The 20,777-nt window shown below is 39.8% G+C and overlaps 1 protein-coding gene across 2 annotated transcripts in view; it reads left to right on the top strand.

Annotated features, from left to right (window-relative positions):
• Window positions 1-20,777, top strand: part of SBF2 (SET binding factor 2) — a 273,605-nt gene that overhangs the window by 185,470 nt on the left and 67,358 nt on the right. For both annotated transcript variants that reach the window (XM_063437862.1, XM_063437861.1), the window contains exon 17: window positions 18,450-18,518. In XM_063437862.1, the coding sequence (XP_063293932.1) occupies window positions 18,450-18,518 (69 nt within the window). The remainder of the gene's footprint in view (window positions 1-18,449; window positions 18,519-20,777) is intronic.

Genomic DNA, 20,777 nt, shown 5'->3' with positions numbered 1-20,777 from the left:
ATTAAATACAACTTAAAAATAATAAATCGATATACAATAAATCCATGTTTAATGTGCACAAGATACAATGCGAACTCTCAATATTGAAATAACAATATGTCAATCCTGGTGTAGATGTATTCACTAAGAGATACTAATCTTTGCAGAGAGCTAAACCGCAAACCAAAGCAGTATTAGGCCATCATAAGCGAAGCTGTGGAGGTGTGTAAGCCTGGCTCCCACTGTCAGCGTTTTTGGTATTTTTACTATTTCTAAGTCGATCAAAGATGTTGTAAAGCATCCTGTGGTCTATCATTTTATTTACCGTACCTACTGAATTTGACTAATATTAGCTGTAGTTTTAAAATATTTGTGGGCCCCTGTTCTAGCTGTACGCACGCTGCAAGGTTACTTTAATTCAGAGTAGGATAGGTACATTGAGCTTTGAGTGCAAAGTGTGCCTGTAATTCATGAAATGGCTTGATATAGTCCTAGTGGGATCTGTATGTTATCCCGTGCTGGAGTTCCCCCCTGCACTTAGCCAAACACACAGAACTGCATGCTCATTTTTTGCATTCCCAAAAATGTCACACGGTTCATTATTAAATATTTGATATACATTTTGCAGTACAATATAGATTTATGTATCATACTTGTAATAAATAAAAAATCTAAAAAATACAGATTTTTATTTTCTACTCCTCCTTTTCCCCCTCTATTAAGTCAATATTCACTTGATCTGTGAGCCGATGAATAAGGTCAGCATTTAGCGGATGCCCCCATCCATCATCTTATTTCTCATCAGGCTTCTCCTTTTTTTGATGCCATCCGTATGGCATTTCAGAGTTCGTTATGTTTTGACCAAACTTTGGACACATCTTTGTTTTAGTAGTTCAGACATCTCTGCATCTCCAGCCCAGATTTCCACTCGGTTGTGTCCTATGCAGTGCATGTACATATGGTTTGAACTTTAAGGGCTTGGAATCAGGGCCTCTGTATCCGTGCTGTAGGTAGGTCTGCTATGGCGCTTAATGTGCGTGCGCCGATCAGCCCTGTTCATGGTACCCCAGAATATTGGATGTTCTTACCCCCAACAGCTGCAGTGCTCCAGTCTGCCTGTAACTGGCGTCTGCAGTCTCAGCAGTACATCGGATGTGTGTGGAGTTGTGTGTTTGATGGATCTCACTTGTTTAGTAAGCAGACCTTGCATTCCCGCTTGTGCTTGCTGAGTGTGGGATCTCTTTGTGCAATTTATTACCTTCTGCGCAAGTTGCTTTTGATGGATTGAATACGATTGTGAGCTCAGCTGCCAACTCGGATATACACGGCATGCAGGACAAATTATTTGGCTCACTTTATCTGATAAAGTATATTTGCTATCAGAGCTTTGGCGCTAATCGTAGTGATAAACTGGCTTATACAGATTCCATGACTTGATTTGTTTGTTTGTGCGAGCTGGAAGTGTCAGAAGTAACTGCAGTGTTTTTATATTAAGCCTCAGCATGCAGATCAGCTTCAATCAATAACGGCCACTACCTCTAGTGTAAACAGAATGACCACAGGGAGGCCACTACCTCTAGTGTAAACAGAATGACCACAGGGAGGCCACTACCTCTAGTGTAAACAGAATGACCACAGGGAAACATTCAGAGCCCAGGGTTAAATAATGCATTTAACTTTCTCAGTGTCAAAAATCATGCAACCAGCTACATTCATTGTCATTTCTACTGTAAGTTTCTACCTTATTCATATCATTTAGATTCCATTTATTTATTTTTATTCATTAGCAGTCATTGGTGTGTCCCTCCTCTCTTCCCCTAATTTTTATTTTTTTTGCGGCGGGGGGGGGGGGGGGGGGGTTAGTAACTAGTATTGTTACAAAAAATGGGTTTTCCAATTCTGAAGCAAAAATGTAATTTTTCTTCTTAATCTTAATCCTCCACAGATTTGATGTTCTTCGCTGTGACAGCTGATAGTCCAAAATTGCAAAATATTTATAAATTACTGATTTAATTTATTGTGAGCAGAACATTATTGCATAATTGTGTTCAATGCGCCTTTTAATGTCTCAGAAGCACAAGCTGGCTTATATGTTGCAGGATAACTTTGAAGCTGTTATTTACAATTAGCATACGATTTATAGCTATTTATCAATCTTTTTACAGCATCGTACTCTGCAAGCTTAGCTCCTCATTTCGTACATTTTTATGAGGCTTTGGGTTTGACTGTCTGTAGTGTCTGTTTATTAAGAAATGCTGGCGATTTTTTACATTTTGGATTTGTCTCAAGAGCAAATTGCAGATCTGAATTTTGAGCTATTAGATTCTTTTTTAAATTTATTGCTCGTTTGTCATGTAAAAACTTTAGATTTTAGTACATTCAACCCTCATAAGTTGAAAAGCAATTTCTGATCTGAAAGAATTATGAAAGTATTACATTTAAAAGTGGAAAAGTGAGCAGTGGTGACTGCTTTACTTTGAGCCGTTCACTTAACTTTCCTTTTAGCAACACCTTACCTTAGACTTTTATTTTAAATCCTGTGAGTTGGCCAACAAGCCTTTACAATCATATGTACATTGTATCAGCCGTTGAGCCATGTTTAGTCTTTGTATATCTATTTTTTATTTGTCTTTAATTCCCATAATTTGTTCCAGCTCAGAGAACTTTAAAGGGAAACTATAGACACCAAAACAACTTTTCCTTAACAGAACACTATAGGGTCAGGAACACAAACATGTATTCCTGACCCAATAGTGTTAAAACACCGTTTAGGTGTCTTGTCTGACATCATCAGAATTGATTATCTCAGCCCACAGGGAAATCATTGGATTGGCTGAGAATCACCAAGGAGGCGAGGCGAGGCTGGGCTGGGGCCAAACGCAGCCCTGGCCAATCCGCAACTCCTCATCAAGATGAATTGAATCAATGCATCTCTATGAGGAAAGTTCAGCGACTCCATGCACCTCCAGTGACCATCTGAAGAGTGGCCACGGGAGGTGTCCCTAGGCTGCAATTTAAACACTTCCTTTTCTCTGAAAAGGCAGTGTTTACAACAAAGAGCCTTCAGGGACAGACTACATTAAGCTGTAGTTGTTCTGGTGACTATAGTGTCCCTTTAATGAAGCAGTTTTGGTGTATAGATCATGCACCTGGAGTCTCACAGTTCAATTTGCTGCCATATAGGAGTTAAATCCCTCTGTTTCTGCACCCGAGTCACACCTCCCTAAAAAAATTTTTGGGGGGGTGGGGGGTTTAGTAACTAGTGTTGTTACAAAAAATGGGTTTTCCAATTCTGAAGCAAAAATGTAATTTTTCTTCTTAATCTTTGTAATCCTCCACAGATTTGATGTTCTTCGCTGTGACAGCTGATAGTCCAAAATTGCAAAATATTTATAAATTACACAGCCTTTCTAAAAACTTCCTGTAAAGAGCCATCTAATGTTTACACTTCCTTTATTGCAAATTCTATTTAATTTAGAATGTCTTATCTCCTGCTCTGTTAATAGCCCCTGTAGGAGCCTCCTGTATGTAATTAAAGTTCGATTTACATAAAAGGAGGGCAAAAATAACTTTTAAAGTAACGTAACATGTGCTTGAGAATGAAACAATTTTGTTTTCATGCAGGCTGTGTCAGTCCAGGGGAGGTGTGGAGGGAGGTATGATCTGTACACAAAAACTGCTTCATTAAGCTTAAGTTATTTTGGTGACTATAGTGTCCCTTTAACGGAGTAAGATGGAAATAACATGTAATCCCTGTAAATGTTTACTGGTATAACAATTGGAAAATGTATCTTTCTGAATCTTTCCCACATTTCCACTTCACCCAGAGCTTTAAATGGCCTTTGCTCACATTGCTATTTTATTTTGTATTAAAGTGCCCCACTGATCCTGCTCTTTAATCAGCATATTCTTCCTTTCTAGGATACTCGGTGAGTTTGCACAGGACATTGTTGCAGTAGTTAAAGGGTCGTCATGCTTGGAGAGATTGAGTGTAAATTGTAGAATATTAGGCCGATTATGTGTTATTGCTGTTTGGGGAGCAATGCAGGGGAATGGTTTCTGGACCTGTGATAATATATAATTGCTGTCTGAGCCTTCACTACTAGCTGCTTGAACTGATTTAGTCTGTGTCATCACTCCACGATCTATTTGAACAAATCATTGATTAGGCCAATGCATATCCTATGTGCAAAATACTTAACAGCCTCTTCTGTTAACATCCCTTTACCCTATAGTTTGAAGGACACAAAACCAAAAACTCTTAATAATCCCCTATATTTCATGTCATTCGCAGTGTTCAACACAAACAAAATCCCCCTCTTTTTAGTCATTTCAACTCCCAATACCCACAGTTCCTGGCTTCATTATAAGCAAAGAAAATAATTTGTGGTTACTGCATTAAAAGCAGGTTTTGAGCTTGTTTATGGACTTTAAACCTTCTTCTTTGGTCCGCTACAACTTGAAATGTTCTTTGGAGTTACTTAACAGAGGAGAAACTTGAGTGGATTATGGTTTCAATACACAGCGTGCCAAGTAAAGATCCTTTCCCAAGTGCCTCTGTCCTGTTTTCTAAATTAACAAGCTTCAACTTAAAAGCAGAGTTTAGTAGTGCTAAGTGTGCTCCCGCTGTAAAATGAAACGTCCCATTAAAAAGAAATAAAATGTTTTATTGCAAATACTCAGTGAATCAGGAGTAAATTTATATGTGAATGCGCAGAGTGGAGGAAAACCGCATTGAGAGTTCGTTGTCATCAACAAAAATCCGCTTTCAATCAGGGAATTTCGACATATGAAAAGTAAATTGCTATTTTTACTTTGAGTTGTTTTTGTTATGTTGACGCCAGTCGGTATACAAGAGCAGGAGTCTGATTTTCATGTTAAACAGCCAAAAATAAACATGAAATACTATTTCTAAATTCTGAAAAAAGCTAATTAGTTACGGTAGAATGTCATACGTTTAAAATAACTTCCGCTGGAGGAAGAGAATCACTTAGAGAGCAGAGCCAAAATGAGAGAAAATAAAACAAAACGTGCGTCCCTACCTCTTTGCAAATGCAATGATTTTCCCAGAGCAGGCTTTACAGAAGCCAAATTTATTGGTGCCATTTGAATTGTCCTGTAAGATCGATCTCTTTATTAGATCCTTCATCTGGAACTTAGTAGAACACACTCTGCCTATGGGATTCCAAAGGCCTAACATTCCCCCAATCATTAAACATCCACTACCGGCCTTTGTTGTTGACACAATAGATGATGAATCCTGTGCTTCATTCTGACCGTACCTTCTGCATCTCACCGCAGAAACCAAGATGCGTCGAACCAGACAACATTTTTCAATTCTTTGATCTTGTTCCCATTTTAATCTCATCAACACATTCTTACCTGACAGTGGGAACGTGTGATCCCATCTGCTCCCGATATAATGTAATTTATGTAAATTAATAACGGCATGGCCAGTCAAATTCCAAGAATCTGGTTACTGTCGGTACTGAATTATTCCTTCTGACTTATACCGGACAGCATGGGATGTACTCCTTTTTGACTTCTAAACATGTCTGTCGTGTATAGCATCCAGCACTGGGTACCAGTCGTGATGTAATGGAAACTTTCTGCATGTAAACATTATTAATATAAAAGAAGATTTATGATCACAAACCGTTCAGAAAGCAAAAGTTTGTGATCATTAATGTTTTTTACACATCTCTTGTGGAGTCGAAATCTTAGCAGACACCAGCATCCATACATCATAACATATACCCCCTTTCATTCTGCGTGTTTCCTGCTGAAAAGCATTACTGTCAATGGCTGCATTGAAGAGGCAGCAAGCTGTACTCATTGCTTTTCTATATAATAAAAATGAATTAGATTGTGGCTAAAATATGCTTAATGATGGATCTTGTTTTCCAAATTCCAATGATGAGCTGTAGAATGCACACTTGCTGCAGATAATCTCTCGTGCTTGTACATGCTGCTGACAACTCTGAGATTATGGTAAATCTCTGCAGGATAGTAAAATAATCGTGTGTTGGCCAACATGTTAACTGCTTATCGATGTAATCATTCCTTTGTATCCATTCACTTCTTGTGATCAAATGAACAAATCACTTGTGTTTGTAAAAGTGCTTTCTCATTCTCCAGATATCGCTCCCGCGTCGGTTAGATATATCTGAGCGCGCCTAACGTCTGGAGAACATATGCAGCCATATTTCAGCTCTCAGCGGATAAATTATTTCGGCAGCTCATCTTTAAACAATAAGTCACTGAAAGCCCCTCTATGGGAGTTTTAGCACGCCTTGCTTGTGGTCGCTGACTGCATCTGATTCAGATTTTAATGTAAATACCATGGGGAGATAACCAGTGATCACTAGATCTGTCAAGCTGTAATGCAGATATATGGATAGCTTTTTCATTTTTGGGTAATCGCTCTGTGGCATCTTTAATCCTTAATCTGAAAGTGTGTGAGTCCGGGTCTCCAATCATACTGTATTGGTTTATATCTGCCTTTCAAACTAAATCTTGTTATCCCCATTACTTAGTGTACATAATATTCTTGACATTTTATAAATAATAGCAAAGCAGCCGTAGAAATAGTTCCTCACATTGTTTCTGGGATAATTCTTGGACCCATAGCTTGCTCATATAAACTGAGCCTACCTCCTCCCACCTAATTATGTTTTTCTTAATAGACTGCTCAAATTCTAGACATGTTTTCCAGATACCTGAGTTACCTCTGCACACCTGATCCAGTTCTCTGCATAATCTGACAAGGAGTCCTGAGTCGCAGTACATGCACACATTGTTTGCAAATTACAAGTTGTCTGTGTGCATGGGTCACACTAAATTTAGAACGATCTAAACCTTTAACGCAGTGCCAAGTGTTTGTGTGACTACGTGTACGATGTCTTGGCTAAATCTGAATACCCTTTATTGTCCATGAATGTCGAAAAAGGTCACTGCCAGTCCCCAAATCATGCCAATCCTATTAAAGACCGCAGTTATTCATCGTTAACAAAGTAGATTAACTTCTAATTTTATTTCTTTCTCCGGGAAACTGTGTTTTGTTTAGTAGTGAATTGAAGCTGAATGAGTCTTTCTTTCACAAGCCCAGAATGTGTCTTTAATCCTCGTATCTTAACAAAACCACCAAGAAACTGTGTTCTAATCACGTGGACATTGCATTTTCTGATCCAAGCGTGGCCTGTTTGCACGTTCCCACTCCCCACCTGGAGAGTTTCTATCATATTTATATTTTTACATTATTTAGATGACATATTAAATCATATTTAATTTTAAAAGGGAAAACTAGAATGCATGTTAAAGGAACACTATAGTCACCTAAATTACTTTAGCTAAATAAAGCAGTTTTAGTGTATAGATCATTCCCTTGCAATTTAACTGCTCAATTCACTGTCATTTAGGAGTTAAATCTTTTTGTTTCTGTTTATGCAGCCCTAGCCACACCTCCCCTGGCTATGATTGACAGAGCCTGCATGAAAAAAAAACTCGTTTTACTTTCAAACAGATGTAATTTACCTTAAATAATTGTATCTCAATCTCTAAATTGAACTTTAATCACATACAGGAGGATCTTGCAGGGTCTAGCAAGCTATTAACATAGCAGGGGATAAGAAAATCTTAATTAAACAGAACTTGCAATAAAGGAAGCCTAAATAGGGCTCTCTTTACAGGAAGTGTTTATGGAAGGCTGTGCAAGTCACATGCAGGGAGGTGTGACTAGGGTTCATCAACAAAGGGATTTAACTCCTAAATGGCAGAGGATTGAGCAGTGAGGCTGCAGGGGCATGTTCTATACACCAAAACTGCTTCATTAAGCTAAAGTTGTTTAGGTGACTACAGTGTCCCTTTAAAAGCAGTTTATTGCAGAAAGCCTCATATTTTTGTTCAGGATAAAAACGTGGGATTGCTTTGTTAATCGCAATTATAACATATTCCTGTTATAGTAGTTATGTACTCTTAATAGAGATCTGTCAATCTTGCATCTTAAGGACAACCTACAGATAGAACCTTTAACCTAGCAGGATCTGGTAGTTCTCATAATCTCCAGCAGGTGAGGCAAGGGGATGGGGGATACTGAGATCTTTTAGACAAACTAACTTAATACAGGAATCATTTATGTGGCATTTATGCTTGGGGCGGTTGGTGTATTAAAGCATTATTCTCTATACAGCGGGCATTAATAAACTGCTGTTCAAACTACAATATTTAGACCAAAATAGTTACATTGTATATATTTGTTTTTTCATAACCCAAATTGTGCGGTTTGTTTTTAAACTCCCTGAATACATTATTATTTTTTTTGTCTATTTATTTTTGAAAATACACCATTTAGTAAATACCAGCATCATAGAAACATAAAATGTGACAGCAGACAAGAACCATTCGGCCCATCTAGTCTGCCCAATTTTCTAAATACTTTCATTAGTCTCCTATATCTAGGATAGCCTTATGCCTATCCCACGCATGCTTAAACTCCTTTACTGTGTTAACCTATACCACTTTAGCTGGAAGGCTATTCCATGCATCCACTACCCTCTCAGTAAAGTAGTACATCCTGATATTATTTTTAAACCTTTGCCCCTCTAATTTAAGACTATGTCCTCTTGTTGTGGTAGTTTTTCTTCTTTTAAATATAGTCTCCTTCTTTACTGTGTTGATTCCCTTTATGTATTTAAATGTTTCTATCATATCCCCCCTATCTTGTCTTTCCTCCAAGCTATACATGTTAAGATCCTTTAACCTTTCCTGGTAAGTTTTATCCTGCAATCCATGAACCAGTTTAGTAGCCCTTCTCTGAACTCTCTCTAAGGTATCAATATCCTTCTGAAGATAGGGTCTCCAGTACTGCGTACAGTACTCCAAGTGAGGTCTCACCAGTGTTATGTACAATGGCATGAGCACTTCCCTCTTTCTACTGCTAATACCTCTCCCTATACAACCAAGCATTCTGCTAGCATTTCCTGCTGCTCTATTACATTGTCTGCCTACCTTTAAGTCGTCAGAAATAATCACCCCTAAATCCTCAGATGTTGAGGTTAGGACTCCATCAAATATTCTTCACTGTGCCCTTGGGTTTTTACGTGCAAAATGCATTATCTTGCACTTATGCACTCTGACCATTTTTCTAGTTTACCTAAATTATTTGCCATTTAGCTTATCCCTCCTGGAACATCAACCCTGTTACATATCTTAGTATCATCAGCAAAAAGACACACCTTACCATCAAGACCTTCTGCAATATCCCTCATTAAAATATTAAAGAGAATGGGTCCAAGTACAGACCCCTGATGTACCCCACTGGTGACAAGACCATGCTTTGAATATACTCCATTGAGTACAACCCTCTGTTGTTCTCTGAAACTGCTATGTTTATTAAAAAAAAGGGTTAATCCTAGAGGGACCTGGCACCCAGACCACCTCATTAAGCTGAAGTGGTCTGGGTGCCTAGAGTGGTCCTTTAAAGATTGCAGTTTATTGATGAGCCTTCTATGTGTATATCATTCAATGATTTTTGGTACTCGGGAATAGAAACAGAGAGCCCCCAATCTTTCTCATGTGAAAAGAGTCTGAATCCTTTAAATACTCATTTTGGAATTTGTGCCTTTTCATCTTTGTGTGGATCATCAGCAGATACGGGATCTGTAAAATGCCAGACTTAATAGAATTGTCTTCTTTTACAAGCAATGTTACTCTATATCTAGCACCTAGTAGTCACTGTGCCACTCTGGAGATGCAGAATTCAAGATTAAATGATCCGTAGAGCCGTGTCAGCAATATTTCTCTTTAGATGGATTCCCTTGTCGGTGATCAATAAATTGAGCGTGTAGCCATGTGTCTGCTGCCCTCGAGTAACATGCGTCGAGGGATGGATTGTGAAAGACCAAGTTCACATTCTGTCAATCTGTACAGGAGGCTGCAGTCTCCTAGCTACGGGGCTGTGGTATTGACTCCAAACATGAAGCAGAGCAGTTAGCTGATGATTTATGTGATAATTCGACCCACGTGTATGATATGTCAGGTGTGTTAATATGAGAGCACGCTGTGCCTGTAGATGAGTGTGTCTTTTAATGTGTCCGAAACATGCTAAAACTATACAGGGATGGTCCTTCCTATTACAGTCATTAATCAGAGCTCATTTGTACCCGAAATGTATCTGGCTCCCTCCTTTATTGGCAGCTCAGTGTGTATCATGTTAATTCTTAGTTAATTGTTTTGTAAATGGTTCTTTAATTAAAGGTACGGGCACAGCTAGAGTACAGCATGCCCCAAGCATAATGTCATACATAGGAGGACGTACAAGAGTCGGGTAATGCCAGCTTAATATATTCCAAACACTGTATCATACACGGGTGGAGGGTTATAACCGAATATTAATTTCTATAAACTATTCCAAAAACGCTTTCCATATCACACAGGCACTTTATATGTTCTCTTAGTGAACTTTGATTTTTTTTTTTTTTTTTTTATGGTACCTTTTAATGTATGTTCCCAGGGGTCTGCTTTTTGTTTGTAATATTGGGAAATCCAGACGGTCACATAAAATCCAGTGATCTACGCTGAGTCTGCAGTTTGATGTGCACAGGTCGGCAGGGGAACCCACTTAGTTGGTGCCTTGACGTTCTATCTAATTGCGTTGGCGTTCTAAAGTTGCTGTAAATGACATTCTTTAATTTGTATACAAGATGCTTGGTGACTGATTAAACGTCGTTTTATGATGTCTGTTAGCAGCTTAGAAAACCATTGGTGCAATCCTCCAGGATAATTACTCACCGTGGTTTCAGCATTTCTATAAAGCACATACTCGGAATGAGAAGTATTTTCTGTACAAAGGAAAATAATTATGAACCAGATTGCCTAAAGCAATGACATTGGGCATTCTGACATCCGGGAAAAGTCTGTCTTTCTGATTAATTGAGGACAGACTCCAAATATATTAATGAACTCCCCGAGTCATATGGCGTAATCTGGAAATAGCGTGAACACGTACGGTTCCCTGAGTGAGACCCACGTCCACATTTCTTATGACGATTTTGAGGTCTATTTTGCAATGTTTATTATTAATATTCACATTTTTTTATAGTGATTTACGTTAAGAAAGCATATGTTTAGAGATGTTCATGTGAGTCTGCCATCTATGAGGATTTGAGGTCAGCCGATAGAGATATATATATAAAGATCACTGACCGGAATTTGAGCTTGGGTTTCCCAGTTCTATGGCAGTGTACTCTATGCATCATAAGGTACCCAGGTCTCTATTAAATTATTTTATGCCTTTCTCTAATTTTAGTGTCATTACAACTTAAGTGTAACACAACGTCTGTGTTTAGCCCCAAGGTTTTTTTTTTTTTTGTTTAAACCCAGTGGTTCTTTTTGTGCCAGGGGTGTGATCAACGTCACCGGAGCGATGACTGTGTCAGACAAGGCATGATGGGGCAGATTGACTGTTTAGAGGTGGCTGATGTGATCACGGTCATGCTATAGTAGAAAATAATAATGAAATAGTTGTTTACAGCCAAAATAAATGAAGCAATGTGCTGTACAGTATATGATGAGGAATGTGTGCTTTCCATTCTATAAATTGTATTGTAATTAGAAGCAGTTGTTGTGTTTGTGGCTGACATTTGGGGCTCACAAACAGCTAATGTTTCTGTCTGCAGTAGTTTAGACGTCTGAGCTGCCAAAAGGCGATTTTATGCGAGGAATGTTTGTAGATTTTCCATACATTGAATTAACTGTTTGCCTTGTCAGTTCTTACTACATTTGAACGTTTTGATCTGTAGTTATGGAACGGCTGCCATCTAGTATGAGAGAGCTGGGTGATTACTGGGTGCCAGATGATTACATGGTTTTTCCTGTTTGCCAGGTGATTACCATGTTAATACTGGGTGCCAGGCTAATGCCAGATTATTACTGGGTTAGTACTTTGGGCCGGGCTAGTACAGGGTGAATACTGGATGCCATGTTAATGCTGGATGAATACTGGGTGCCTGGCTGATTACCAGGTTAATACTGGGTGAATGCCGGGTGCTGGGGTAAGGTGCCGGGCTAATACTGGGTAAATACCGGGTGCCGGGCTAATACTGGGTGAATACCGGGTGCCGGGCTAATACAGGGTGAATACTGGGTGCCGGGCTAATACAGGGTGAATACTGGGTGCCGGGCTAATACTGGGTGAATACTGAGTGCCGGGCTAATATTGGGTGAATACCAGGTGCCGGACTAATACTGGGTGAATACCGGGTGCCGGGCTAATATTGGGTGAATACCGGGTGCCGGGCTAATACTGGGTGAATACCGGGTGCCGGGCTAATACTGGGTGAATACCGGGTGCCGGGCTAATACTGGGTGAATACCGGGTGCCGGGCTAATACTGGGTGAATACCGGGTGCCGGGCTAATACTGGGTAAATACATGGTGCCGGGCTAATACTGGGTAAATACATGGTGCCGAGCTAATACTGGGTAAATACATGGTGCCGGGCTAATACTGGGTAAATACATGGTGCCGAGCTAATACTGGGTAAATACATGGTGCCGAGCTAATACTGGGTAAATACATGGTGCCGGGCTAATACTGGGTAAATACATGGTGCCGGGCTAATACTGGGTAAATACATGGTGCCGGGCTAATACTGGGTGAATACCGGGTGCCGGGCTAATACTGGGTGAATACCGGGTGCCGGGCTAATATTGGGTGAATACCGGGTGCCGGGCTAATACTGGGTGAATACCGGGTGCCGGGCTAATACTGGGTGAATACCGGGTGCCGGGCTAATACTGGGTGAATACCGGGTGCCGGGCTAATACTGGGTGAATACCGGGTGCCGGGCTAATACTGGGTAAATACATGGTGCCGGGCTAATACTGGGTAAATACATGGTGCCGAGCTAATACTGGGTAAATACATGGTGCCGGGCTAATACTGGGTAAATACATGGTGCCGAGCTAATACTGGGTAAATACATGGTGCCGAGCTAATACTGGGTAAATACATGGTGCCGGGCTAATACTGGGTAAATACATGGTGCCGGGCTAATACTGGGTGAATACCGGGTGCTAATACTGAGGAATTAATGGGTGTTGGGTGATTACTGGATGCTGGGTGAATGCTAAGTGATAAATGGGTGCTGGGTGATTACTTGATGCTGGGTGAATGCTAAGTGATTCATGGGTGAGGAAGGAGAATACTCAAGTCCACTGATCCTCTTGCTTTCCATATATGCAAATTAGAGAGAATTTGCCTGTGATAGGTCATATCCACGCAGAGGATCGTGAGAGTTGTAGTCTATTGATGCCTGTAGATCTGCAGGATATTGACCTCCGACCTTCATATTGAAATTCCTTAAATCCAAATACTATTATTGATCTGAGCCGTGTGCTCTCCTCCTGCCCCACCAGTTCCATGTCTTTTTATTTCCTGTTTCTCCCAGGGTCATTCCTTCCCGCTGCTTCGATCAGTCTGATACCTTGTCCAAGGTTTAGCCCTTTATTTTTGATGTGTTGCAATCTGATTAAAGCAGCAATTTCTCCAGGACAGAGAGACTATTCCTTGGCAGTCTGTATTGAATTGAGAGAGTTTTCCTTTCCTTGTCCACTATCCCGTTACACGCCGTAGTTTAATTAGAGCCGCGCAGATTGCGGTCTGCACGTTGGTATCACACCTGGTGTAGTTTAAGGTTTGGACAGGACACAGCTACAGAAACCCCGCTGTGAAGTAAAATCACAGAGGTAGCATGGCATTCCAACCATTTCCTTGCTAGAAGATTGCAGACAGAATACGCTGGAGTTTTTTGCCAGGGGGATCATGACACTTTTCACAAACATGCATGGCATTTCATCTTAAGAAAAGTCAGATGTGCTGAGATGGGGGAAGTCATTTTCCTCATCAACATCATGCAGTGCATCACCCTGAACCACACTGACAGCCCTAATGTTCTCCTAAAATGGCCAACACTATATTCTAGGTGACCGTCTGAATGGAAGAAATCTTGCTCCCTCACTTGCATTGGCTCTTTGTGTCGTCAGCAGGGAAAGTTAATGAGGTTTAGGATTTTACAATTTTATTTTGTATTGTTTGCATGACAATCTAGCTCACATACATGTACATTCTACTTGTATATTGTGGGTCCTCCAATATTGGGGATTTTATACTGGGGAGGAAGGTAATATTGGGGATTTAATATAGGGGAGGAATGTAATATTGGGGATTTAATACCGGGGAGGAATGTAATATTTGGGATTTAATACCGGGGAGGAATGTAATATTTGGGATTTAATACCGGGAGGAATGTAATATTTGGGATTTAATACCGGGGAGGAAGGTAATATTGGGGATTTAATACCGGGGAGGAATGTAATATTTTGGATTTAATACCGGGGAGGAATGTAATATTTGGGATTTAATACCGGGAGGAATGTAATATTTGGGATTTAATACCGGGGAGGAAGGTAATATTGGGGATTTAATACCGGGGAGGAATGTAATATTTGGGATTTAATACCGGGAGGAATGTAATATTTGGGATTTAATACCGGGGAGGAAGGTAATATTTGGGATTTAATACCGGGAGGAATGTAATATTTGGGATTTAATACCGGGGAGGAAGGTAATATTGGGGATTTAATACCGGGGAGGAAGGTAATATTGGGGATTTAATACCGGGGAGGAAGGTAATATTGGGGATTTAATACCGGGGAGGAAGGTAATATTGGGGATTTAATACCGGGGAGGAAGGTAATATTGGGGATTTAATACCGGGGAGGAAGGTAATATTGGGGATTTAATACCGGGGAGGAAGGTAATATTGGGGATTTAATACCGGGGAGCAAGGTAATATTGGGGATTTAATACCGGGGAGGAAGGTAATATTGGGGATTTAATACCGGGGAGGAAGGTAATATTGGGGATTTAATACCGGGGAGGAAGGCAATATTGGGGATTTAATACCGGGGAGGAAGGCAATATTGGGGATTTAATACCGGGGAGGAAGGTAATATTGGGGATTTAATACCGGGGAGGAAGGTAATATTGGGGATTTAATACCGGGCAGGAAGGTAATATTGGGGATTTTATACCGGGGAGGAAGGTAATATTGGGGATTTAATACCGGGCAGGAAGGTAATATTGGGGATTTTATACCGGGGAGGAAGGTAATATTGGGGATTTAATACCGGGGAGGAAGGTAATATTGGGGATTTAATACCGGGGAGGAAGGTAATATTGGGGATTTTATACCGGGGAGGAAGGTAATATTGGGGATTTTATACCGGGGAGGAAGGTAATATTGGGGATTTTATACCGGGGAGGAAGGTAATATTGGGGATTTAATACCGGGGAGGAAGGTAATATTGGGGATTTAATACCGGGGAGGGAGGTAATATTGGGGATTTTATACCGGGGAGGGAGGTAATATTGGGGATTTTATACCGGGGAGGAAGGTAATATTGGGGATTTTATACCAGGAAGGAAGGTAATATTGGGGATGAAATATAGATAAATGGGTGCGCAAATAAGTTATACAATTAAACATCTGATATTTCACAAAGCTTTATGAAAAAGTGACTCCCAATATTTTCATGCAAATCAATATGACAAAGTGCACAAGTGACAATATTCTCAATATGAACTAGGTAACTTTAATTGATTAATTAGTTAAAAACATAAATTTTACTATATTCCACAAGGATATTGTGCAAGTATATACCATCTGTTTGTGCTTATATCACTTTTTCACCTTTGTGGAGATTTTAGTATAAATTTATGTTTTTAATTAATTGATCAATTAATGTTACCTAGTTCATACTGAGAATATTGTTGTCACTTGTCACTTCCCCTGCTACCTCTTGTCTTCACCTGCTACCTCTTGTCTCAAATACCCACTGTATCCTTTAGGTTGTAAGCTCACGGTGCCGTCTAGCTAAGCACTTTGTATAAAAGAGCTCCAATGACTAGATATCAGCTTACGGGCAGGGCTTTCTCTACCTTTTGTATTTGCTTGTGTATATTGTACGTTCTCCACTAATTGTACAGCGCTGCAGAGTCTGTTGGCGCTTTATAAATACCAGTAATAAATAAAAATAAATAAATTGTGCACTTTGTCATATTGATTTGCATGAAAATATTTGGATTTCACAAAGCTTTGTGAAATATCAGTTTTAATTGTATACTTTAGTTGTATAATTTATTTGTGCACCCATTTATGTATATTTTGCTGTTTGAACCGTTTTACCAGGGTTTTGTGTGGTTGCTGCATGCAGAGATTAGTGACATATTTAAATATGTATTGCACTTTTTAAAGTGAACCTGTGCCGTTTTTTTGGTTTTATATTGCAGATGCAAATACAGGGAGAAAGGTAATATCGGTGGTGTAATACCGTATAGGAAAGTAATCTCGGGGGTGTAATACCAGGGAGGAAGGTAATATAGGGAGGTGTAATACCGGGGAGGAAGGTAATATAGGGAGGTGTAATACCGGGGAGGAAGGTAATATCGGGGGTGTAACACCGGGGAGAAAGGTTATATCGGGGGTGTAATACCGGGGAGGAAGGTAATATCGGGGGTGTAATACCGGGGAGGAAGGTAATATCGGGGGTGTAATACCGGGGAGGAAGGTAATATCGGGGGTGTAATACCGGGGAGGAAGGTTATATTGGGGGTGTAATACCGGGGAGGAAGGTAATATCTGGGGTGTAATACCGGGGAGGAAGGTAATATTGGAGGTGTAATATCGGGGTGTATTACCGGGGAGGAAGGTAATATTGGGGGTGTAATACCGGGGAGGAAGGAAATATTGGAGGTGTAATACCGGGGAGGAAGGAAATATCGTGGGTGTAATACCGGGGAGGAAGGTAATATTGGGGGTGTAATACTGGGGAGGAAGGTAATACTGGAGGTGTAATACCGGGGAGGAAGGTAATACTGGAGGTGTAATACCGGGGAGGAAGGAAATATCGGGGGTGTAATACCGGGGAGGAAGGTAATATTGGGGGTGTAATACCGGGGAGGAAGGAAATATCGGGGGTGTAATACCAGGGAGGTAGGTAATATTGGGGGTGTAATACCAGGGAGGAAGGTAATATTGGGGGTGTAATTTCGTGGAGAAAGGGAATATTGGGGGGTGTAATATCACGATAGGTAATATTGGGGAGTGTAATATCGTGGAGAAAGGTAATATGGGAGGTGTAATATCGTGGAGAAAGGTAATATCAGTGCGTGTAATATCGTGGAGAAATGTAATATTGAGGGATGTAATATCGGGGAGAAATTTAATATTGAGGGATATAATATCGGGGAGAAAGGCAATATCGGGGATGTAATATCGGGGAGAAAGGCAATATCGGGGATGTAATATCGGGGAGAAAGGCAATATCGGGGATGTAATATTGGGGAGAAAGGCAATATCGGGGATGTAATATCGGGGAGAAAGGCAATATCGGGGATGTAATATCGGGGAGAAAGGCAATATCGGGGATGTAATATCGGGGAGAAAGGCAATATCGGGGATGTAATATCGGGGAGAAAGGCAATATCGGGGATGTAATATCGGGGAGAAAGGCAATATCGGGGATGTAATATCGGGGAGAAAGGCAATATCGGGGATGTAATATCGGGGAGAAAGGCAATATCGGGGATGTAATATCGGGGAGAAAGGCAATATCGGGGATGTAATATCGGGGAGAAAGGCAATATCGGGGATGTAATATCGGGGAGAAAGGCAATATCGGGGATGTAATATCGGGGAGAAAGGCAATATCGGGGATGTAATATCGGGGAGAAAGGCAATATCGGGGATGTAATATCGGGGAGAAAGGCAATATCGGGGATGTAATATCGGGGAGAAAGGCAATATCGGGGATGTAATATCGGGGAGAAAGGCAATATCGGGGATGTAATATCGGGGAGAAAGGCAATATCGGGGATGTAATATCGGGGAGAAAGGCAATATCGGGGATGTAATATCCGGGAGAAAGGTAATATCGGGGAGAAAGGCAATATCGGGGATGTTTCTGAAGTCAGATGCTGCTGGAAGACTTGAGGATTTGGCGCAGGAGGCAACCTTTGGGATTAAACGGTTAACCCTTTATTGTAAAAAAAAAAAGCGTCTGTGGCATCCTGGCACCATCACAACTTCATTTACACTATGTTTTTATGGTGAGCGGAGTGTTCCTTTAAAGGAAATGTGCGTTGAAGGGAAAGCATTAGCCTTTATTGATAATTGTTAATGGAATTCGTGAAATTATCCAGATTACTGACTATTTAAAAAAAAAAAAAATTACAACTTTTTTTTTAACCTAATGATTTCTTGTTTCTTGTGTGTGGTGGTGTTTTTCCCAATACTGTTGCTATAAACATACAGCACAGACATATTTATTGGATTCAAGAGGTTTAAAGTAAATGTTTGTACGGAGGTGCTGAAGTGTCTAATGCTTCTTGTGTGTTTTTGTTTTGTCCAGGATTGTTCAAGTTTGGAGGAATACAGCATCGCAGCGCAACTACTACCCCTGGCCACTGCCTTCTGCAGGGTAAGTCCCTTTTAGTTGATTTTTAATGATAGTATTCTATCAGTGCAATGCATAGCCGAGAAACATCAGAGATTAATGTATCAACAACTTGGTTTCGGGTTTTATTCACTAAGCATTGAATTGTTGTGCTTAACAAGTAGTTGGCTTATAAGAACAATTCTCAAACTTAGTTATGTTTCCATATTTGTCAATTTTAGTCTAAATCTTGCAAATATTTATCATTTCTCCACAATTCGCTGTTCAGAAACTTTTCTGCTGAAGTGCCGAGTGTTTGAGAAATATTTTAGCCTGTTTCCTATTTGAAGAATGCTTTGGCCCATTTTTGTGTTTGAAAAATGTTTTGCCCCTTTTCATGGTAGGAGGTTCTTTTGGTCCCTTTATATTTGGAAGATGTTTTTTGCGCCTTTCCATGTTTGCAGTATGTTTTGGCTCTTTTCTGACTAGAATGTGGTTTTGGCCCTTTTCTGGCTAGGCTAAAAGACAATTTTGGCGCCCTTATGGCTAGAAGAAGGTTTTGGCCCTTTTCTGGCTAGAAGAAGGTTTTGGCCCTTTTCTGGCTAGAAGAAGGTTTTGGCCCTTTTCTGGCTAGAAGAAGGTTTTGGCCCCCTTCTGGTTAAAAGAAGGTTTTGACCCTTCTGGTTAAAATAAGGTTTTGGCCCCTTTTCGTGTTTCAGGAGTGTTTTGGTTCTTTTTTTTTTTGTGTGTTTGGAGGATGTGTTGCCCAAGTTTGGTTAGTTTCTGGTTAATAACATGTTTTGTCCCTTTTCTGGTTTGGAGAATAACCTGACCAGATTATCTCGTATATGGTTTTGAGAATGGTTTGGACCACATCCAGGTTTGGAGAATGATTTGACCTTTACCTGTTTTTTAGAATGATTTGGTTTTGTATATTTTACTTCATACTGTTTACATTTTTCTGCTTGTTTATTATCTCTTTGTTGTACATTGAGCTTACTGCTTATTTAAGCTTCCTGAAATGAACCACGAGAATAGAATGTCTGATTAATTTCTGACCTCAGCGCAAGGACAGGGGTGAATCATGTTCTAATCATTCTCTTAGCCCCAGGAGTGCACATTGTAACCTTAGTGGTTATTTTACCAGTTAATGTTTGGGGGAGGTGATGGTGACTTAAATATGTACCATACATTTATTGCAAGCTGTCACTAACCAAAAGTTTCCACATTATGTTTACTTATTCCTATATTTAACAAAGATCTATTTCTCAAGTGTGAAAAGGGTATAAGAAAAAAAGTGTGCATTGCTTTTTTAAATAGTAGTTCAAATATACATATGTGTGTGTGTGTGTGTGTGTGTGTGTGTATATATATGTGTATGTGTGTGTGTGTGTGTGTGTGTGTGTGTGTGTATATATATATATATATATATATATGTGTGTGTGTGTGTGTATATATATGTGTATGTGTGTGTGTGTGTGTGTGTGTGTGTGTGTATATATATATATATATATATATATATATGTGTGTGTGTGTATATATATATATATATATAAACAAACAAACAAAAATAGTAATGCACTCCACCTTCCTTGATGTACTTGCCCGGTGCTTATCAGCAAACAGATACAGCCAAAAGTACAAGATAGCAATCCTGATGAAAGTCTGTGATACAGACTGAAACATTGATTTTTGTTTTGAGCTAATAAAAGCTAAGTTTTATTCATTCGACTTGGAAGTCCCTGGAGTTCTATCTTGTACTTTTGGCTATATATATATATATATATATATATATATATATATATATATATATATATATATACATACACACACACACACACACACACTTTTGTGAAAGTGCAATCCCAAATGCACTATAAAGTATCAAACTGGTCATTTTTATCCGAAGAGTATTGTGTGCGTGCACTGTGTGACAGAACACAAGAAGAACACTTACTCCTTAGAACTTGTGATGAAGGATTAACCAATATACCCTTCCAAACATAGGTAGTGCAGATTGGAACATAAATGGAAAAAGATACAAATTATATAGTGTAATTCTGTAATAACAAAGTAAATAAAACATGAATCCTTTATTTGCAGCAGTAAAAACATTAAAACACAAACTCTTTCCCTGTAGTATAGTGTTAGTCTTTCGGGAACTCAAGCTTCGTCTGACACATCCTGACGTCGTGAGTCTGCGGACAGGATGACGCGTTTCGCCTGATCGGCTTCTTTAGATCACATCCTGGTTCTGCTGTCTGCCTGAATTTATATCCATCCTCATAGATCTAATTGATAGTC

This window comes from Pelobates fuscus, chromosome 12, assembly GCF_036172605.1.
Source record: "Pelobates fuscus isolate aPelFus1 chromosome 12, aPelFus1.pri, whole genome shotgun sequence".
NCBI classification, from domain to species: Eukaryota; Metazoa; Chordata; class Amphibia; order Anura; family Pelobatidae; genus Pelobates; species Pelobates fuscus.
This window is presented reverse-complemented; position numbering and strand designations above follow the sequence as displayed.